This window comes from Apteryx mantelli, chromosome Z, assembly GCF_036417845.1.
Source record: "Apteryx mantelli isolate bAptMan1 chromosome Z, bAptMan1.hap1, whole genome shotgun sequence".
NCBI lineage: Eukaryota > Metazoa > Chordata > Aves > Apterygiformes > Apterygidae > Apteryx > Apteryx mantelli.
The window spans coordinates 75,813,746-75,833,933 of NC_090020.1; the positions used below are offsets into that span (position 1 = coordinate 75,813,746).

Sequence of the window (20,188 nt, forward strand, 5' to 3'; positions counted from 1 at the left end):
CAGCACCCAGCCAGCATGGCCAAAGAGCAGAGTAGAGCAGGCGATTAGACGGGAAAGGGCATTCCTCAAGGAGGGGATGCTGCGTCAAAATGAAGAAGATGGGAAAGAGGATGAACTCCAGCAAGCTACACGTGAAACCAGAGCAAAACAAACCAAAAAAGACTTTGAGGAAGGTCGTGGCAACAGCATAAAATTGCAGAGAAGCCAGCTTGCAAACATAGCTGAAGCAAAAACGCTCTGGTGGGGCCCATGGGTGACCGGAGGGGGAAGGACATCACGGGCGGTGAAGATAACCCGCCATGGCTCACCGAGGAGGGCTCCCGTGACAGCTCGGCTGCTCCCCGGGCAGCAAAGCCAGCCCAGAAGAGGCCAGATTTCACCCAGCAGGACGCTGAGGGTTGCACCCCGATGGGGTTGGGGGGCTCCAGGGACACCCCAGATTGCAGGGAAGGGGAGGGATGGTGTGGTGACAGTCAGGATGGCCAGGGCCTGTATGTAGACCGAGGGGGACGCCGGGGCTAAGGAGCAGCCTCAGCACTTCCCTGCTGGAGAGCCGGGAGAGGAGCTCATGCAGGTTGTGATTGCGAGAACAAAGTCTACAAGCACAAAGTGCAGCTGCGGTCGTTGTCAAGTGGTAGGAAATTAAGGCAGTTACCCTCATGAGAAATCAACCTCACACCAACAAAAATCAAACTGTTACACAAAATGCGATCCTGGATAAATTTATCTTAAGAAGCAAGCCTGCAGAGGAAGATAAAACCATGTTAGTGGAGGCTGAGAACATTTTCCATGGGATGCAAAGCCACTGTTCCCTTTATGGATTGCAGATTAAAGTTTTCTCATAAAAAACATTTCCCCACTCAAATATCACCACTAAAATTTCCCTTGAGAAAACCAAGTGCTAAGCAATATGTTATGTATGAACACTGCTCTCAGTGGAAGCTGTATTAAAGAAATCACATTGAATCTTTCTTTTTGAATGTAAGTGGTGCCTACACCAAAGGGAATATTGCAGTTTATTCATACTTGATATAAAGACACTTCACCACCTCCAAGCGCTCAAAACCAGGACTCTAGATTTCTAGGAAGACCATTTTGGCTAAAATCACATTGACTCCAAGCAATTGCAATCTAGAGATTTCCGATTAAGCAGAAACGTACTGGACCATACACCGGCCAGATCTGGAAAGCTGTTCCATCGTCCCAAATTTGCAGCAAGCAGCATCTTGGCTGATTGCTGCAAATCACTGCTGTTACATAATAAGCACAGCTGCAATGGCAGGAAAGGCCTTAGGAGACGTGGGTGCAGCAATATTGCCTGCTGAAAGGGTATGATGAGACCTGGGCTCTGCCAGAAAAGGGGCTGTGCTATCACCCGTGCTGGGGAAAGGTGCAGTGGCTGCTCCTGAGCGCAGGCAGGGAGACAGCTGCGTCCTGGGCACAAAAAACTATAACCAGAGCCAGGTCCTCTCCTGGAGCTTTGCTCCAGGGCCCGCCTGGAGTCAGCAAAAACTCCTGCCAGCACAGAGGCAAATCCCAGACAAGCCCAGGAGAACAGTTGTACTAATTAACTAATGAAGCTGTCTCCTCTGGGAAAGATGAATAATCCAAGCTGGAGGCTTCCTCCGTATCCAGGAGGGCTGGAGCACGCCCAGCTCCTCTCGAGGGACCCCCAGGAGCACGTGCCTGGGCTGCTCCCAAAGCCGGAGCGCACCGTGCGCTCCCTTGGCCGCTGCGCAGCGTCCAGCTCCCCATGGCTCCCCAGCAGCGCTAGCGAGGAAGGCAGCAGAGCCTGCAAGCCGGTGGTGGTTGCCTCAGCAAGCCCTGCTGGGTCCAAACCGTGCTGTTTTCCCGAAGGCAGGAAAGGAAAAGCCCCGGGGCATTTTGGGCATCTCCATCCCAGACCTGCAAGGCCACATGCAAAGCCCCAGGCTGGTGAGGTGACTGAGCGCAGGCGCACGGAGAGACTCCGGACGCTGAGAGGTGGCCTGTGCCCTGCGTTCAAATGAAACTCAATCAGAAAATCCCTGGTGTGCCCAAGCACAGGGCTTGTTTCAAAAAACTCCCCCGGACCATATCCCGGGCCCCGTGGGTTCGAAGGCAGCTCGGTTGCTCTGTGCTGAGCGCTGCCTCTCAGGAGAGCCCTGCAGCTCTCTGCCGTGCGCTGCCTGCACGAGGAGACGCCGCTCTGGGGAGGATTTTGGCGAGCCGGAGGCTGGACCTGCGTGCGACCTCCGCCAGACCCGGGCAGCTCGAAGCGAGAGGCCCAGAGAACAGGCTGGGTTTGTGCCAAGGAGCCAGCGGCAGCCTGGGGGCATCTCTCAGCGCCCGGGGAAATGCCAGTTGCAGAGATCAGCCCCGGAGCTCGTGGCTGTGCACGAGACACAGACAGACTGATCTGCAGCTGTTTCCTCCCCTCTGAGATAAAGTGGTTTCCAGCTGCAAGTAAGGCTTCTCTTTTAGAAGAAAAGTCATTCAAGATGAACCGAGCTTGCAAATCTCTTGAGCCATGCCATGGCCCTCTGGTCCCTCTGACTGTGGATCCCTGCTATCTCGCATCTCTTTGCTCTGCCTGGTCTTTGCCATGCCTGCTCTGTGGCCCTGATAAAATCCATCCCTGAATTTTTTCTCCTTGTCTCATCCTGTCTGCTGTGATCTGGACTGTTGAGACCAATTGCATGAGAAAAATTACTGATTGTCAAGGGGAAGGTCTGCGTCTCTGCAGAGTCTCCTATGAGCCCCTGTCAGCCACAGCACAAAGAGGACCTACTTCAAAGGGAGGAGCTGTTTGATTAAAAAAGTGAATTAGGTGGTTTTTTTTGACGTCAGAATAAACTTCTTGATACAATTCAAAGCAACTTCCTCTCCTTGTACCGAGATACCCTCTCCCACACTGCTCACCTTTTTTATTAGAGTTATATTTCTGTATACGCCATCCTGTGGCTTAGTCCAACCTGGATGGTTGGACGCGGCACTGCTGGGTGCTGTTTTGCAGCATGAGACATTCAGTGCACTAACACTAAGCCAAATACTCCCTTCTGGCCTGGGGCTCGGCACAGCTTTGCTGTCTAGCCCAGCTACAAAGAGTTAAGAAACTCTGCAAAACCACTTCTGACAGAAGATCAGAGGGACACGTGCTTATAAAGGTCTGGGAGAAAACACCATGGTGCAAATATCGAATACTAGCACTGGGAGAAGCGTGACAGGAGCGGGGGTGTCCATGCAGGAGGCACTGGCAAGAGTCACGCTGTGTTCCCAGCTAGCCGGAAACTCCATGCTAAATTGCTCCTTGTGCATTCAAAGTCATTTAGAAGGATTTTGTGACACTTGAAAGCTGACCAGGAACTGCTTCGAACAGCAGCACCCAGAGCTTTCAACATAGCCTTCCTGAGGCTTTTCCCTGCGTAATGCCTTGGATGGGGCTCCGCAGGGCTCGCTCCAGCGCCTGCTTTAGCAAAGAGTTAGTCCGAGGTGAAGGAGGGGGTGGCCACAGCCTGCACACGCTGCCGCGATGTCTGGGCACAGTCCACAAGTCCAAAAGAGCCTGACCTCGCTGCGGGGTTAGGCAGGGGGTGGCCGGCCGCCTCCACAGCCTTGGGAAGGAGCTACACTCCGGACAGGGAGATCCCCTGGAGATCCGGAGCTGCGGCACGGCCGTGAGTCGGGGTGCGCAGTCACGTCCACAGGGGAGGCCTGGGGCCAGCACAGCCGCCTTGCTGGGGGCCACGCGCTGCCGGTGCCGGGGGGGGGGGGGGGGGTGCAGGGTGGCGAAGCAATGCCAGGTCGTGCACGAGGGTTCGCTCACCTGTACCGCCAGGGCTGAGCTACGGCCAGGGGTACGCGTGCACCTCATCTGCCTGCGCGGGGACGTAGGGCACCCTTTGAGGCAGGAAGGGAAAGAGGAACTGCTGGTGCGGTGGGGAAGCTGCAGGACCGAGCGGCAGAAGCAAGCAGCCGAAGCACACAGCCCGAAGCGTCTCTCCGGGCTGTCGGCTGGGTCGCGCCACCGGCGCTGCTTCTTTCTGGGGCTGGGACCAGGCTCCTGCAGGCACCCGGCACCGTCTCCAGGGCACGGCGCGCCTGCAACCGCTGGAGGCAGGGTGCAGAGCAAGAAGGGTTCCTGCTCGCTACACTAGCAGGTAAAGACATTTTATTATTTCAGCTTCTCTTGCCACTAAACCTAGGGTTTCACCCCGACCCTGGGCTGGGACAGGCTGTGCAGGAAGGAGAGGACTGGAAAGTGGTACAGATTTGACCTGTTTCACAGCAGGATAGAGCTGGGGAGAAATCCTCTCCGAGGCATCCTGCCCCCCAGGGGACTGCTCCGGCCTCACGGGGGGTTGTACGGCTGTTTCGGTGCAGGAAGGCCATGGGGAGGGCACTTGCCATGCCTTGGCTCCCTTATTGCATGTTATTGCCCAGAAGCAAGGGAAAAGAGCTGTACATCATCTTCAGCGTCTGGCCGTGGAGCAGGAGCGATCTCTAAACCACTAGACGGCAGCATTGAAATCCTGCTGAGATTTGCTGGTGCTTTTGCCTCCATTTCCAGCCTGGAGAAGGCCTTGTTGTGCCCTAAAATGAGTCTGGCTTCCCTCCAGGCTAGTCCATTGCTCTCCTGACGGCTAATGCCAGCCTACAGCCTAGGCTAATTGCTGGTTGCTGGAGCCTGAGGGACCTTGCCAGGCACGGGGATTGTTTCAGTCTGACACCCCCAGGAACACACAATCCTACGGCTATCTCGAGTCCTCCCCGAGCAGCGCTCCTCCGCAGTTACGCCTCGCTGCAGGCCCTGGTTCCCCTTGCAGGCTGCTCCTGCAGGCTGTGAGCTGAGACTCCCCCGTGGGTGGGATGCTCGCAGGGCGCGTGCATGCAGGTGCACGCAGGAGCAGCAGAGAGACAGGGGCAGGAGCCCAGTCCTGCACCCGCTGCCCCTTTGCGCACAAGCCGGGGGACGGGGGGGGCACACATAGGCACCCCCCAGGCTGTGTTGTGTGCTGTGCGCTTGGGGGTACGGGAAGGGAACACGGCACGGGGTGCAGTGTGTGGGTGCCTGGGGGGAGGTACAGCCCCTAGCAAGGAGCCCACCCCCTACACTGGGGGGCAACCCCCACTGCTGGGGGGCAGGCTCAGCCCCTGCGCTGGGGAGGGGGCAGCCCTTGCACTAAGGGGGAGGCCACCCATGCTGGGGGGGGGAGGGGGGCAGAGCAGCAGTGGGGGAGGGGGCCCTGTCCCCCCACGGCCCGGGGGCTGCAGGGCCGGGCAGCTCTGCCCGGTGCCTGGTGCCTGGTACCGCCCCCCCCCCCCCGCGCTGGGGGGCTCCGGGCCCCTCCCCTCTCCGGGGAATCCCCCTCCCCTGACGTCACCGGGAGCCCCCTGCCCTCCCACCGCCCCGCTGTCTGATTGGTTGCACTGCGCTGCCTCAGCCTCGCCCCCTCCGATTGGGTGAGAGCGCCCCTCAGCCACGCCCCCTCTCATGGGGTGGGCCTCACTATGGCCCCGCCTCCTCATCGCCCCTCCCCCTCGCCCCTCCTATTGGCTGCCGAGCTGTCACTCCGGCCCGGCCCAGGCAGGGACAGGGCTGCACCCTGCTGTCTCCCCGCACGCCCAAAGCCACCCCGGCACCGCACTGCACCTCCGATCTCCAGCCCCCACTGCAGCCCCACTGCACCCCTGTCTGCAACGCCGGTGCACCCCGCTGCAGCCCCAGTGCCGCCCCCACTGCTCCCCCGCTGCGTTCCAGCGCACTCCCTACTGCTGCCCCTCGCTGCACCTCCCCGCTGCGCCCCTCTGCGCTCCAATGCGCTCGCTGCTGCACCCCGGTACTGCACGCTGCCCCCGCCACTGCCCCCATGCTGCACCCCCCCCCCCGACGGCTTCCCTACTGCACCCTGCTCCCCTCTGCACCCTCCTCTGCATCCGGCCTCCTACCGCACCCCAAACCCAGTGCACCCTCCCACTGCACTTGACCCCCATTGCACCCCCCCGCACTGCTCACCTCCACTGTCGGCTCCTTTGCATGCAGCCCCCACTGCCTAACCCCCCCTCACCCCTCTGCACTGTAACCAACACCCTCACACCCCTCCGCACTGCACCCAGCCCCCTGCTGTCCCTCCCTCCATGGCACCCCCTCCCCATGCTCCTCCTCACTGCCTCTGCCCCTTGCACCCGGCTCCCACTGCTCTCCCCTTCCCCTCACTGCCCCTTCCCTCTGCCCACGCCAGCCGTGCCCCTCTGCTCCTTGCACGCTCGGCATTGCACCCCCTCTCATTCCCTTCCCTCTGCTTCCCCCTCCCTCCAACCACCCCCGTACCCCCCTCCCTGTGCCCAAGTGAGGGGGCAGACCCCAGAGGCACAGCCCCAGTGCAGTCCTGCTGGCTTATGCCCCTTGCATGGGGTATATGGACTGGTCTGGCCCGCTGGTGTGTGCTGCCCTGGGGCTGCGCTGAGCAGTCCTGGAGCCACTGGGGCAGTTGTGGTGCTGCTGCTACCCGCGGGGTGCTGGCACTGGTCCTCAGTGTGTGCCCTGGGCAGGACCTTCTGGGACCCTGCAGGGTCCCTGCTGGAGATATGCTGCCCCAGGACGGGGGCCGATGAGCCTCCTCCTGCTGGGGAACTGCCCCCTCTCCATGCAGGGGAAGAGCCTGCCCAGCTGCCCCAGTGCCCCCCTGAGCCTGCCAGAGCCCAGGGTCCTCCGCACCCAGCGGTCTGGGTGCCTTGGTGCCCCGGGGCTGGGGGAGCGAGGCTGCAGCCTTGCGGCTGCCTCTCCAGCCGCCTGGGGCCAGCTCGGCGCCGCGGACCTCTTCCAACACAAGGCAGCGCTGCCAGGGCCCTCGCAGCAGAGGTGGGTGCCCGGCAGACCCCAGCGACTGCCTGGAGCCACCCGGGGCCCCTCCGCCAGCAGAAACGAAGGCTCAGCACCCTGCTGCCAGGCGCAGCGTGAGCGCTGGGCACCCCCCCGGCTCGCGGCCCCCCTGCCGTGGGCATCGTGGCAGAGCGGGGAGCACGGCGGTGCAATAGGGCAGCTCGCAGCGCTGCGGCCTCCCCCAGCTTACGGCTCGGGGCTGTTTGCGGCGGGATCCCACCTTCCTCCCTCCCCTGGCCTTTGCCCACCCTGCACCGTCACCGCGCGAGGGTGGGTGAAGCCGGCGCTCTTTGCACACAGCGGGCCCCCGGGCGCCGAGGCTCAAGGCCAGAGCCCTTGGCCGGCAGCCAGCCGCTTCCTAAGCGCTGCCGGGGGAAGCACAGAGGAGGGTTTGTCTGCCGCCGTGGGAGCACAGGCCCCGCTCTGTGCCTTGGTTTCCCCCGCCGGGATTTGCCCGGCTCCTGCGGGAGCACAGAGCGCTTGTGGGCTCGGGGGGCCGGGGCTTGCGCGCCCCGCTTCCCTGCCTGACTGCGTCACGGGGCCGCGTGCCTCCGCTCTGGCGGCCGGCCCTTCTCTCCGTCTCAGGGAGCGCAGCTGGCGCGGAAGGAGAGACGGCGCCGCGCGAGGCAACGGGCTTTCCCAGCCCCGGCGCCACGGGGCGCCCCGGCGCGCCAGGACCTGCCGCCCCGCGAGCAGCCAGCCCTGCGCGGCGGGGCAGCCGGGCTCCAGCGTCGCCGCGATAGCTCGCCGGCCGCGGTGCCGGTGAGCTGGGACGCGGCAGGCGCGTGCGGCCCCTTCCCTCGCCCCTGGCCCGGCTGACCATGCCCTTGGCCTCCCTCCATGGCCCGGATGCACTCGTGGTGCTGGAAGAGGCTGCTCTGCGCCAGCCTCCTCCTCTCGCTCCTCCTCTGGTGCCTGCTGCTCCTCGCCGGGGACGTGCAGAAGAAGTGGCCGGTGGCCGGACGCTTCCGCCTGGCACCGCGGGGGCGGCTCCCGGCGCGGCCCCGTCTCGGAGCTGTGCAGGGGGTCGACTTCGCCTCGCTGTTCGCGGGGCCCCGCGCCGGCCCGCGCTGCGCCCGGGGGCAAGTGCTGCTCATTCTGGTGACATCCGCGCCGGGCAACGTGGAGGCCCGGCACGTCATCAGGAGGACCTGGGCCGCCCAGGAGGGACGGCCCGCCAACCAGTGGCAGACGGTGTTCCTGGTGGGGCAGGCGGCCAACGCGGAGGTGGCCCAGCGCATGCAGAGGGAACGGCAGGAGTTTGGGGACATCCTGGTGGGGAACTACAAGGACACGTACCGCAACCTCACCCTGAAGGTCATGCATGGTTTGAAGTGGGCGTCCGAGCAGTGCCAGCCCTACTACATCCTCAAGACAGATGATGACTGCTTCGTGAACACGGATCGCCTCCCCACCTTCCTGGCTGAGCTCAACACGGTGAGGACAGGCCTCTACGTGGGCTCCCTGTTCTCCCGGGAGAAGCGGCAGGTCATCCGCGAGCCCTCCAGCAAGTGGTACGTGTCGCGGCAGGACTACCGCCCGGACGAGTACCCACCCTACGCCAGCGGCATCGGCTACGTCCTCTCCCTGGATGCGGCTGAGAAGATCCTGGAGGCGGCGCAGCGCGTCCGCCCCATCCCCGTGGAAGACGCCTACGTGGGCATCTTGGCGGAGGAGGCGGGGGTCCGGGCGAAAGCCAGCGCCCGCTTTGCCAAGCACAACGTGCGGTGGCGCGTCTGCAACTACCGGTACCTGATGGTGATCCACCACCTGAGCCCGCGGGAGCAGGAGGCGGCGCGGAGGAGCATGTTGGAGGCCCGCAGCGCCTGCCGCGACAGCCTTGAGGTCACCCGGTGGAAGTGACCTGCCGGCGCCCGAGTCCAGCCATGACGGTGCCATGCGGAGGACCACTGTTGGGTGCACCACCCAGGGGCCAGCCATGGGTCCCGCTGGACCCAGGGGCCACGTGCGACCACAGCGCACATGACCTCAACAGCCACGGTGCCTTGCAGGGCACACGTGCAGCATCACCCGCCCTGCTGGGGCACAGCGTGCACCCTGGCCAGCCCATCCCTGCCAAGATGGGTGCAGCGCCCCACCAGTCCCTTAAGGGCTTCCACGCACCCAGTCTTCCCCAGACAGTCCCTTGCCTTCCCCGGCTTGATCGGGGCAAGTGGCTGGAGCGCGGGATGTGGCTTGGTGCTCCAGCCAGCAGCGCGAGCAGGGCATGGGCTCAGGCCTTGCACAGGGCAGAAAGGGGGCAGACCCCAGATGGGCCCTGTTGTGGGTCTGTCCCCGTCTGCCCAGGACTCCCACAGCCCCAGAGGGCTGCAGGTCTGGCCAAGGACGCTGCAGGGCTAAGCGCCGCGTGGACAGCACAGAGCGTCACCCTCCCCAAGGGGGCTGGCGCCTCTCCAGGGCAGGGTCCTCAGTCCTCCCCAGACTGCCCAGCCCCACGGGGACCCACGGAGGCCAGGGTGGCCCAAGGTCTCCACTCCTTGCCAGCGCCTTCCCCTCCCTTGGGTGACGCATGGCCCCGTGCCTGCCCGCCGCCGCCTCTCCACGTGCCACAACAGCCGCATGGCCCATCCTCGACGCAGGGAGCCCTGCCGGCCCCCGGCCGAGCTGGAAGGCGGCGGGTGAGCGCGAGCAAGGTCAGAGGAGGCACATCTGTCCTGCGGTTTGCAGCCTGGGAGTTTCTCTGAGGCTGTAAATAGCCGAGTTCCCCTTCTGCTCATCTCAAAAGCGAGAAGGGGAATGTCCCCCTGGGAGGGGGGAAGAGTTGTGTGAGCGTTGCTGCTGTTACAAAAGCTATTTTTAATTTTATTAAAATCTGTCTCTTTTATAAATGCCCAAAATATCCAGGGTCTTTGCTATAAAGATCGGTGCAGCGACTGCATAGGGCCCCCCTGGGGATGTGGGCAGTCCCGCGGGCACCCAGGGGACAGCAGCGCTCACGGGGGGGTGAAGCTGGTGGCGGGGGACCCCAGAGGCTCCCCTTTGAGGCAGGGGGATGCAGGGGGAGCGCCAGGGGAGCAGGGCACCCCGGGGAGCAGCGGGGGCTGGGGGCCGCCCTCGAAAAGGGGCGCGCGGCTGATGTAGCGGTCGAGCGGGCTGGGGAGGGTGCCGGCGCGGGCGTGCGCCTGGAGCAGCAGTTCGTGCAGCGTCTCGCCCACCTGCACCAGGTTGTCGGAGATGACGTGGAGGTGGGAGACGGTGTCGCTGGCCAGGCTCTCCAGCAGCACCTGCTGCTGCTGTGACGTCTGCAGGATCTGCACCAGGAGCTGCTGCACGCTCTGGAGCAAGCCCGCGACGCTGGCGCCTGCAGCGAGACGGGGCGCGGGGTCAGCGGGAGCGAGCCCTGAGCAGGCCTCCGAGGCGGTGCAGCGCCAGGCTTTGCCCCGCACACTGCCGGGATGGGGGGGGTGAGGACGCACCTTGCAGGCTTGTGCCTGACGCCTCTTCACCTGCTGCTGTCTGCTCGCTCGCAGCAGCCCTTCCAGGGGAGCCCGAGTCTCTGGTAGCCGCCGGCAGCGCTTGGTTTCCCGTTCCCATCACCAGGGACATTTCGCCAGGGGAACCTGCCAAGACAGTTTGGCATGGAGAGAGCACCAGGGTCGCAGAGCTGCCCACACCCTGTGCCCGGGCTGGCCTCCCTGCTGCAGCGCCTGATGCCAGCGTTGCCTCCGGGAGGTGCGTGCCCGCATCCCTATGGGCAGGCAGCACTTGTTTGAATCCCCCCCCAAGTTGCAAGCCGAGCCTGCTGCACTGCACGAGAAGAGACTGCAGACTCTTACCAGCTTTTTGTTCAGCAATTTCCTGCTTCAGGAGTGGGAAGGCGGCGTGAAAGTCTGGAACAAGAGCAGATGCAGCACGTGAGCGGGCACGACCATCTCCCGCCCAGGGCGCTCAAGCACGGTGCAGGTGCGATACTCACCGAGGAGGGGAAGGGGAGGGAACGGGTGGCCAGCGTCTGCAACGAGAACCGTATCAGAACCGCAGGCATCACAGCCCTCTGCTCACGCGGCTGAGCAAGGTTACTGGGCCAAGCAGGGCAAAAAAAGCCTTACGTGGTACAGGAGAGGGAGCAGGAGGCACTCCAGCTACGTGGTCCAGACGAGCTGCTGGGAGAGAGCAGAGGGGAGAGATGCGCGGTCTGACGGGACCTGTGGGGCAACCCAACCAGCCCAGGGTCTGCCTCGCCTGCCACGGCCAGCCCCGCAGCCCGACATGCCCTAGCCACAGCTCCACAGCGCCCTGCCGGCCCTCAAAGCGTTTTACAAGCTAGATACAAAAGCAGGAGTCACTCACCCACCACTGCAATGCAGCCACCTCTGGGGTGGAAGGCAGCAGCTGTTTAGCAGCGCACAGCAACGCTACACAACAGATTAGGACAGGAGTGAAGGAGAATCCCACATCCACTTGAAACTGCAGGGGGAATTTATGGAGACAGAACGTAATTATCCAGTACGGAAGCTGGCCAGGACGCCGGGGTTCACCCCCTGGCATTAGAGAGGGGGGAGGCAGAGGGATATGAAGCAGCCAGGGCTTTCCCAAAGACTCCTGCAGTGCAGTGCCCTGGGATCAGGACCAACCGGAGATATAACCCTTCTGATCTTGTTTGCTCATGTTTGCAGGGGAGATGTTTAACCTGTTTCTGCCCTGAAGGCCTAATCCTTGCCAGCTAGCGAGCAGGCTGGGGGTAACAGCATCCGCTTCCTTCACCTGCCTAGACAAATCAGACCCAGGGATGTACCCTGGATCACCTTGGTGGCAAACCTCCCAAGCACTCGTCTGGGTGTGCAGGCAGTGAGGGAGGTGCAGAATCTGTGCCTGAGTATGCTGCAGGGCAGGGGAGCTCTGGGGCACATGCATTCTGGGCTCTGGCCCTCATACCCTCTCCAAACTAAGTTTTATGGTGTTGCTGGGGAGGGGGAGGGAGCCAGGACCTGCTAAAGTGAAGAGGAGTCACATGCCTGCATTGCCGCACAGCCAGAAGAGCCCCCTGGACTGGATCAGGGCCACTGTCCCCTAGAGGCCTTGAGCCCCATCACCTGCCCCTGACCAGCCAGCAATTTTCCCTGTGCCCAAGGCTGGGTCAGAGCTGTGGACCCCTCCTTTCCCATCCCACCCTTCCCCTCCCTTCACTCCCTGGGGCTGGTTTGGAGCCAAAGCCTCTGGAGGGAGAAGTCCCAACATCCCCATTCTGTGTCCAGGAGCATCCCTGCCTAGGGACCATACTGTAGCTGGTCCCTCCTGGGAGAAGGGCCCCTCACTCCTTAAGCCCATCACGTTCCCATCATGCTGGAGCGGGCTTGGGCTGGAGTTGTGGCCATGCAGCCCAGCGCAGCAGGGCAGACCAGTACTTACGGCTCGCAGGCTCGTCCTTCACGCACTGCAGCGGCGGGGACGGCGGCATGCCCGGGGCGTCTGTGCAGGTGACGTGCTCTGCAGAGGGAGCAGCAGGGGAGGTGCCATGGGAAGAAAAGACCTTCAGTAGCAGAGACGAGGGGTCCCAGCCACCCTGGGGAACAAGAGCCAGACTGCCCCAGACAAAGCCCCACAGGGACTGGTCCCAGGCATGAACCAAGGAGCACAACCAGTTGCTGCCCAGCGCGGCACCGCAAGCCAGCGGTCAACAGGAGGAAACAGAATGAACATCCCAGGGAGGGGCATAGCTGTCCACACCCTCCCCTCCAGGCCCCCAAAATCACGTAAACTCTCCCCAGCCCCTCTGAGATGTAAACATCACCGCGCAGCCAGGACAGACCCCACTTCAGCCACCCTAGCCCATGGGTACCTTGCAGCTCGGGTGAGGATGGAGAGTGGTCCTCGAGGGGTGGCCCACGCTTCCTGGGAGGCAGCTTCACCCGGTCTAGGAAGAGAGAAAGGGATCAGGCAAGGAGGAGGAACAGGCACTGAGCCAGCAGTGTGGAGTGCAGAGCAAGCTCCTAGCAAGGAGCAGTGCTACTCCAGCCCGGCACACCGGCAAGGCAAGGGCTGGGGGCGCAGAGCCCGTGCCGAGCAGCCCCACTACCCTGCGGGCCCAGCCGCGTGCTCCCCTCCTGCCCCCAAAGGCTCGCCGCCCCCTTGGGAGGGCCGCGACCCACCTGGCAGCCGCCTCTCGCCGAAAACGGGCCGCCCGGCCGCCTTCCAGATGGTCTTCATGGCGCGGTAGTGCGGGGGCACGCGCGGCGAGTGGCGGCCGGCCTGCCGGCGCGTCTCCCGCTCCGAGTAGAAGGCCTGCTTGAGCGCCTTCCACTTGGAGCGGCACTGGGTCACGCTGCGGCTGTAGCCGGCCGCCGCCAGCCCCCGGGAGATGTCCCGCCACAGCGCCTCGTTGGGCCGCGACGTGGAGGCCATGAGCAGGGCCACCTGCCCGCAGCCCCCCACCAGCGCCAGCAGGCAGCGGATCTCCGCCTGCGTCCAGGCGCGCCCTCGGGGCATGGGGCCGGCGGGCCGGCGGGCGCCGGGGCCCCGGCGGGCGCGGGAGCGCGGGGGAGGGCGGGCGGCCGCCGGCGGCAGCTCGGCCCCGGGCTGGCGGCGAGGCAGGGCCGGGCCGGGCCGGGCCGGGCCGGGAGCAGCCCCGCGGCCGCGGCGTGCGCTCCCGCGGGCGCACCGGGAGCTGCAGCGGGAGCCGCAGCGGGAGCCGCTGCCGCGGGCGCACCGGGAGCTGCCGCGGGAGCCGCCGCGCCGCGCCGCGAGCCGCCGCGAGCCGCCGCGGGAGCCGCTCGGGGAGCTGCCCCGGGAGCCGCGGCGCCGCACCGCGAGCTGCAGCGGGAGCCGCGCCGGCAGCTGCCCCGGGAGCCCGCCGCGCCGCGCCGCGCCGGGCGCCGCACCGAGCATGTGCGACCCGCAGCCCCGGGAGGAGCCGCTGGGAAACGTAGTCCCGAGCGCGGCATCCCCCTGCCGCGGGCCGGCTGCGGGCTGCGGGCTCGCGGGGGCGGCGGGCGCCCCCTCCCCGCCCCTCGGCCCCGGGGTGCCAGCTCCGGCGCGGAGTCCCGGGGCAGAGCCCACCCCGGGGGGGGTTGGGGGCTCGGCCCCCCCAGCCCCTGCAGGCACAAGCGGGGTGCAGGGGGAGCGAGAGCAGAGCAGCCTGCGGACCTTTTGGGGAAGGGAAGCAGCAGGCAGCCCCGGGCTTTCCAGGGCTCACACAGCTATAGCCCAATGCAAGAAAGGAAGCAGAAACCACGTCTGAGCAAGCGCCGCGCTGCCGCCTTGCTGCTTCTGAGCACGCAGAGTCTGGGGACGAGGACAGGGCCCCATGCCCTGCTCCTCAATGTAGGACCGATCCCCCTCAGTTCCCGAGACAGATCTGCTGAGCACGCGAAGAGCCAGGACACGGCACCCCACGGCCTCCGACCTGCCATGTGCCAGCAACCGGGCAGGGGAGGAGCAGAGCCATGCTGTTTGCCGCCCCGTGAACCTGGGGAACGGGCTGGTAATGGGACCTTGCGCGAGACCCAGCCTGCCGCAGTGGCAGGGTCGTGTGGGCTGTGCGAGCGGGGCTGCTGGGTTCCCTTGTGCCGGGAACTCCTGGGTCCCGGCCTTGCCTGGGGCTCACCCAGGCTGCGGCCTGGGTAGCGTCTCTGGGGATACTGCCAGGAAGTGACACTTTCCATTTCGTGTAACACCCAGCTGCTGAAAGGAGGGGGCTGCTGCTTCGCTGATGGAGTACACAGCGAGAGACCAAGAGATGGAAGAGAGCGTCACTTACGCAGATCTGCACTTCACCCCCACACCAGGTAATGGCATGCTGGTGCCCCCCTGCCCTGCTCGCCCTCCTAGCACCCGCATCTCTCCCCGCCACTTCCCCTTGCCCTCCTGCAGCTCTCTCTTCTCTGCAGGGCTGTTTTCCCCCAGCAGTACTCCCACGCCACTCACTCTTTTCAGGTATCTGCTTCTGCACCTCTGCCAAACAGCTCCTCTCCAGCCGCCTGGCAGACTGCCTGCGCTGGGGGTGAGAGGCAGGAGGGGTTCAAGGGCAGGGGACACTCACTGCCCACCAGATGCGTGGCACAGGCACTCCTGCTCCCCCCATGCCAAGTGCCATCTGCAGAGGGACAGCTTCTAGCAGAGTTTGGGTGCTGCAGCTGGGCTCTCCCTTCGGCCCACACCAGTGCTGCAGTTGTCCTGGGGGACATCGTCTGGAGGAGATCAATGTCTGCATAGCTACAGGCTCCCCAGATGCCCTCCTGAGACCTGCCCAGGGTGCACAGACCTTTCCTGGCGTGGGGGATCCTTGCTGCTCTCCCGCAGAGCCCTCAGGACCCAGGTTATCTCTTTTTCTCAGCTCCTCAGCGAATGAAGCAGCAGCCCTGGCGCTGTGCAGCCCTCAGCCTGGCTCTCCTTTGCCTGCTGCTCCTGCTGGCACAAATTGTTCTCGTTGGCTTGAGCTTCCACCGTGAGTACCTGCTTACGTCCAGTCACTGCCGGTGCCACTCCAGCCACTCATGTGGTGCCAGGGCTCACCGCAGCCAGGCCTGGGGGCTCGGGGTCAGCCTCGGCACAGTGCAGTCCATCCTGTACGTGTGCCAGATGGGGACAGAGCTGCTGGGCTGCCGAGGGGGCAGCTGCCCCGACCCTGCTCCATGCTCAAGCAGAGCCTGAACCTGCCCCTCTGGGCGCTGTGTACAGAGCTGGGTCTTCCTGTTTGGAGCTGAGGGTGTTGCATGCTTCTGGGCTCAGGGACAAGTAGCAAAATTGGTGAGGTGAGGAGCAGGTCCCAGGCCTGTCTGTCTGGAGCGCCTGCAGCATGGACGAGTGAAAGGCAGGGAGGAAAGCGTGGGCTCAGGAAGGGCCCTGGGGCATCCTGCTCCATCACCTGGCAATGAGATGAAGACAGGACCGAGAACAGCAAGACTGAAACTGAGAGAAAGAAGCACTTTCCGCGAAAGTCTGTCATGTGATGGGCTCAGAAGCACAGCAAGAGCTACAAGGGCATCAGCAGGCTTGACTGGCTTAAAGCACAGGAAGCCTTCAGCTGCAGGCTGGCCGTGGCTCTTGTGGGGTTCCTGGTCATGGGAGTGTGCACTGGGTGCTGCTGGGAGCAAAAGCCCAGGACTTGGGCCTGCAGGCTGACTGGCAGGGACACTCCTGTGCTCTTGGTCTGTAGTTTTAGGGCAACTGGCAGGCTGCACCCATGGTCCCTGGAGCACGGAGGAGACCCTCAGCTATGGGCAACAGACTCTGCGAGGTAGGAGAACGTGGTGGGTTTCTGGGCAAGCTTTGGAGAGGATCTGGCAAGCCCTTACAAGGGGCAGGATCTGGCCCTACTCCCTGCTGGAGGGAGAGCTCCCTCCAGACCATGCCCCCACCCCAGTCTTCCTCCATCCTTGCTGCTTGGCCTCTGGCTCATGGCCTGGAGAGCTGCCGCAGCATTGCTGAACGTGCTGCATTGCCAGGACCTGTTTGGGAGAGAGAACCCCAGGGCAGCTCAGCTTCGCCTCGACACGCCACAAGCACGGGGCAAGCTGCAGACTTATTGCTGCTATGAGCGTCTGTGAGCCAGACGGCATCAGATGCTCTCTTTAGATTGGCCTCCGGTAAAGCTGAAATCCTGGTTGTATTCCCAGCACTTTGCAAATGTAGGGGATCCTTGTATTGCTCCACTGAACCTGGAGCTCCTTTCCCTGACCCACCTCCCCTGTGCCAGCCTCTTCATGTAACCAACCCACCTCCCTCAGGGCTCCCACCAGAGTCCCACAGGGCTGGAGACGGGATATAGGAGCTGGGCCACAGGAGGAAGACACAAGTGTAGGGGTCCGCTCCATGGGGCAGCTGCAGGAGCATGCTGGGTTGGTTGTACAACCAGGTGCCATGGCTCCCTGGCTGCCCCTCTTGCACCCTGCTGCAGTAGCACCAAGCCCTGGCTGGGAGCTGGTGGGAGCCCCTGGAAGCTCCCCTGTCCCCGCTGCTCCTGGAGCTGTGGGCAGGCTGCTTTTCTGGTGTGCAGGGCAATGCCAGTTCTGCCCAGCCGGCTGGCTCTGGGACGCAGGGCAGTGCTACTACTTCTCTTCTGCCAAAAAGACCTGGGAGCAGAGCAAAGAGGACTGCTGCTCCAGAGAGGCACAGCTGGTCACCATCCGAGCCAATGCCACCCTGGTGAGTGCACCCTGCTGACACCCAGTCTGGCTTGTCTAACCCACCCATGGGCATCAGGCCATGCCAATGACCACCTCTACCAAATTGTGCACCCTACCTAGTTGTCCTCACCTTCTTGGGAAGGCAGAACAGCAAGGGCCAAACAATGCCTTGGCTTGGCTTTACCTCAGCAATGGTGTCCAGTCTCCACTGCTCTGGCCCATGTGCCAAGAGCACAGCCAGGCCTTCAGCTGGAGAGCTGGAGATGCTCTGCCCACACTGTTCAGCTCTTGTTATTGATCACGCAACTGGGGCTGTGTCTGAAGAGTCAGGCAGGGTGTCCCTCCAATGCGCCGGACTTGTGTTTCTCCTGGCCTGGCACACATGAGCCCCACGGCAGCAGGCTCTGCCCCGCAGCCTGCCCCCCACCACACTCACTCGTGAGAGAGAGCTGTGCCCAGCTCCATGCTGCTCCAGCCCTCCTGCCCGGCTGCTGCGTGTTCCCGTGTGCGGCACGACTGCCCCTCCAAGAGGGCACACGCATTTGTTCACATGTGCATGCATGCAGTTGTGTGAACTCCTGCTGGTGTGGGGGGTATGTAGCCGTGTCTGTCCGTGGGAGTGTCTGGGCATGATGTGCATGTGCCCGTGCTGGCAGCAGTGTGTTGGCCCTTCAGGGAGCTCACGCTCGTCTCCTCATGCGCCAGGCGTTCCTGGCACGCATGTCCAACGTGGATGTGTTCCATGTGGGGCTGAAGCGCGACAGCTCCCAGGCTGACTGGAAGTGGCTGGATGGCACTGCACTGAAGGGGTGAGGCTTTCGGCTTGCCCCCCAGCCAGGGCTGCTGGGGGTCCCATCCCATCCCTGGGCTCTGGGAGGTGACTGGGGGACAGGGAGCGTGCAGGCGGGCAGAGATATGCTCCTTGACTTGGCCACCTATCCCCTCCCAGGGCTGCACTGGGGCATTTTAGGGGAGGGAAGATTGCAGAGGCCTGACCCCAGCGTTCATGCCTTGGGGACAAGCGAGGTCTGGATGAGAGGCTGGGGGATCCCCCAAGAGCAGGTTTCCAGCATGGGGCCCTGCAGGCTCTCCTAGGTGCAGCTGGTGCTGAGCCCTGTCAGGAGGGGCCCAGGGTGCTGCGTGCAGGATGGGGAAGGACAGGGTGGGAAGAGATTGGGATGGGTACCCTGATCAGGGAACGATGGCAGAGGGGCACTGCTCCACGGTGAGGGTTAGCTTTGCCCCTGTGGCATCTCTGCACAGTCTCCAGTCCCTTGGCAGAGGAGGAGCTGGATCAGCCTGCCCCATCCCATCTTGCCACATCCCCTCACGCACCCACCCCTCTCGTCCCCAACCCATCTCGCCCCATCCCTTCTTGACCCCATCCCGTCTTGCCCCATCCTGTCTTGCCCAAACCCATCTCACCCAAACCCCTCTTGCCCAAACCCATCTCACCCAAACCCGTCCCACCCCCATCCCGTCTCGCCCCCATCCCGTCTCTCCCCATCCCATCTCACCCCATCCCATCTCACCCCATCCTGTCTTGCTCCACCCCATCTTGCCCCATCCCACCTCACCCCAACCCATCTCAGCCCATCCCATTGCACCCCGCTCTCTCCATGCAGGCTCTTCCCAATCCAGCGTTTCACCAACTCTTTCCTGTCCTGCGGGAGGGTGTCTCGCTCAGGCCTGTCTGGCGGCCTGTGCAGGGAAGCCCACAGCTGGATCTGTGAGAAGAGTGCTGCCACCCTGCAGTGGGTCCAGTCCGCACCCCCCGCCTTCCTCTGGGGGAATACCACCTACACCTGTGCGAGGCACTGGTAACCCGGGCCCAGGTCCTGCAGGGACCTCCAGCCTGGCCACCCTGGCAGCACAGGGACACCGTCGCTGCCGTTGCACCCTGCCTGACCTGTCCTCCCGTGCGCTGGCATCCCAGATTGCAGTCTCCTAATGCAGAGCTCTTCTTCCCTCGTAGCCCAGATCTGTGCACTGTGTCAATAAACTCTGACATGCGGATGCTGTAGCTGTCTTTGAGGGAGGGCGCCGGTGGGGAGGCAGCGCCATCACCGCAGAGCTGTGGCACCCGCTGCCGGCGGTCTATACGCCTCCAGGGAAGGCAGCCGAGAGGTGCCTCTCTGCAGGTCCTTTACCTCCCTGGTCCCTGCAGAGTGTTTGGGCTGCGCAGCAGCTTGTGTCCTGGTGCTCATGCAATCTGTGGAGATCACAGCGAATGCACTCGCTTCACTTCAAGGCTGGGTGGTGTGTGAGAGCCTAAAAGCCCTGCTTGGTGCTGGGGGCTATCATTGGTTTGATACTGGCCACCTGGGTCATGCCAGCAGCACGCAGCTCTTGCACAGCCATCACTTGGTGCCCCTCCTGCCGTATGCGGTGGATCACAGCCTGGCTCTTGCCCAGGTGGGCGGTAGGACAGGGATGGTGAAGAGCAGAGGAAGTCCAACGCCTGCAGCAGGCAGGAGGGTGGGTGGATGGAAGGTGCAGGGCCCAGGCCAGTTGGGGACAGCTGCCTTTCCTGCAAAGCCACCCCACGTGCCGCCTACTCCTTGCACTCCTGCTCCTGCACGCTCCCGCGAACGGTGCCGGGTCGTCCTCTCCTCAGCCCCCTCTGGTCCTATAGATCAACTCCCCTTTTCCTGCACTGCCTCTCACCAAACCTGCTTCTTGGTCCCTTTGTGGGTGTCCCCTTCGTGTCACCCAAGCCGTGATGAGCCAGAGACCCCTCTGCTCTGCCTGCTCCAAGAACAGCTGCTGCGCAGTGGCCTTGTGGCCAAGGATTCTTTCCAACGGTCACTAACTTACGGGAGACCATAAAAAAGCACGGACTCAAGGTGTAGCACGACCACAAGCAATGCATATTTATTACTCACTCATAGGTTAATCTCAGCCTAATTCTCTATAGTCAGGCACAAAATACTATACTACATATTATACTACATGCACTTTGGGTTTGCAGCCAAGTTGCTGTCTTAGGAAATTTGATCCTTGATGCACTGTCTTTCACAAAGAAATCACGGTGCAGACGTCCCCTTCGCATCTGGTGGTGGTCCTGTGGTCAGGACCCAGAGCAGGGTCCACGCTCGCACAAGCTGGTGTTGATCTTCTGTAGTTTTCTCACTGTTCTTCCCCAGTAACAGTAGCTTAAACCAATCACAGCCTAAGGGTCTTTCACTTGATCGTGTCTCATTGTTTCCTTGCTGTTTTCCTGTTTCTCACTTCTTACCGC

General features: G+C 63.2%; 3 protein-coding genes across 7 annotated transcripts; 2 read left to right on the forward strand and 1 right to left on the reverse strand.

The window, feature by feature from the left end:
- Nucleotides 1-7,711: 7,711 nt before the first annotated feature.
- On the forward strand, nucleotides 7,712-8,725 carry LOC106493297 (beta-1,3-galactosyltransferase 5-like). The gene has a single exon (XM_067316449.1). It carries the CDS (start codon nucleotides 7,712-7,714, stop codon nucleotides 8,723-8,725), a length of 1,014 nt encoding a protein of 337 aa, XP_067172550.1.
- LOC106493287 (uncharacterized) lies at nucleotides 8,332-13,333 on the reverse strand. Its single transcript, XM_067316450.1, has 7 exons — nucleotides 12,973-13,333; nucleotides 12,663-12,737; nucleotides 12,233-12,310; nucleotides 10,888-10,986; nucleotides 10,660-10,770; nucleotides 10,300-10,443; nucleotides 8,332-10,184 (listed from the first exon to the last, which is right to left on the reverse strand). The coding sequence occupies exons 1-7, from the start codon at nucleotides 13,307-13,309 to the stop codon at nucleotides 9,817-9,819; spliced, it is 1,212 nt and encodes a 403-aa protein (XP_067172551.1). The 5' UTR covers nucleotides 13,310-13,333; the 3' UTR covers nucleotides 8,332-9,816.
- A 462-nt stretch (nucleotides 13,334-13,795) lies between these two features.
- Nucleotides 13,796-18,961, forward strand: LOC106493369 (killer cell lectin-like receptor subfamily G member 1). Of its 5 annotated transcripts, none has more exons than XM_067315590.1 (7): nucleotides 13,796-14,303; nucleotides 14,501-14,607; nucleotides 15,156-15,266; nucleotides 15,978-16,058; nucleotides 16,719-16,966; nucleotides 17,623-17,756; nucleotides 18,573-18,961. In XM_067315590.1, exons 2-7 carry the CDS (start codon nucleotides 14,532-14,534, stop codon nucleotides 18,769-18,771), a joined length of 849 nt encoding a protein of 282 aa, XP_067171691.1. In that variant the 5' UTR covers nucleotides 13,796-14,303; nucleotides 14,501-14,531; the 3' UTR covers nucleotides 18,772-18,961. The 5 variants fall into 5 exon arrangements, with proteins under 5 accessions (XP_067171691.1, XP_013808861.2, XP_067171693.1 ...); XM_013953407.2 differs by having other exon boundaries at nucleotides 17,653-17,756; XM_067315591.1 differs by having other exon boundaries at nucleotides 13,797-14,303; nucleotides 16,818-16,966.
- Nucleotides 18,962-20,188: the final 1,227 nt, after the last annotated feature.

Excerpts from the sequence above, each read along its gene's own strand:
- LOC106493369 (XM_067315590.1), top strand. The coding sequence starts at position 14,532 with ATGGAGTACACAGCGAGAGACCAAGAGATGGAAGAGAGCGTCACTTAC. Across the intron at positions 16,967-17,622 it reads TCCGAGCCAATGCCACCCTG|GGAGCTCACGCTCGTCTCCT; the intron begins GTGAGTGCACCC and ends TTGGCCCTTCAG. Across the intron at positions 17,757-18,572 it reads GATGGCACTGCACTGAAGGG|GCTCTTCCCAATCCAGCGTT; the intron begins GTGAGGCTTTCG and ends CTCTCCATGCAG.
- LOC106493297 (XM_067316449.1), top strand. The coding sequence starts at position 7,712 with ATGCACTCGTGGTGCTGGAAGAGGCTGCTCTGCGCCAGCCTCCTCCTC.
- LOC106493287 (XM_067316450.1), bottom strand. The coding sequence starts at position 13,309 with ATGCCCCGAGGGCGCGCCTGGACGCAGGCGGAGATCCGCTGCCTGCTG. Across the intron at positions 10,771-10,887 it reads CCCAGTAACCTTGCTCAGCC|CGCCCTGGGCGGGAGATGGT; the intron begins GCGTGAGCAGAG and ends ACCGTGCTTGAG. Across the intron at positions 10,185-10,299 it reads GTCAGGCACAAGCCTGCAAG|GCGCCAGCGTCGCGGGCTTG; the intron begins GTGCGTCCTCAC and ends GTCTCGCTGCAG.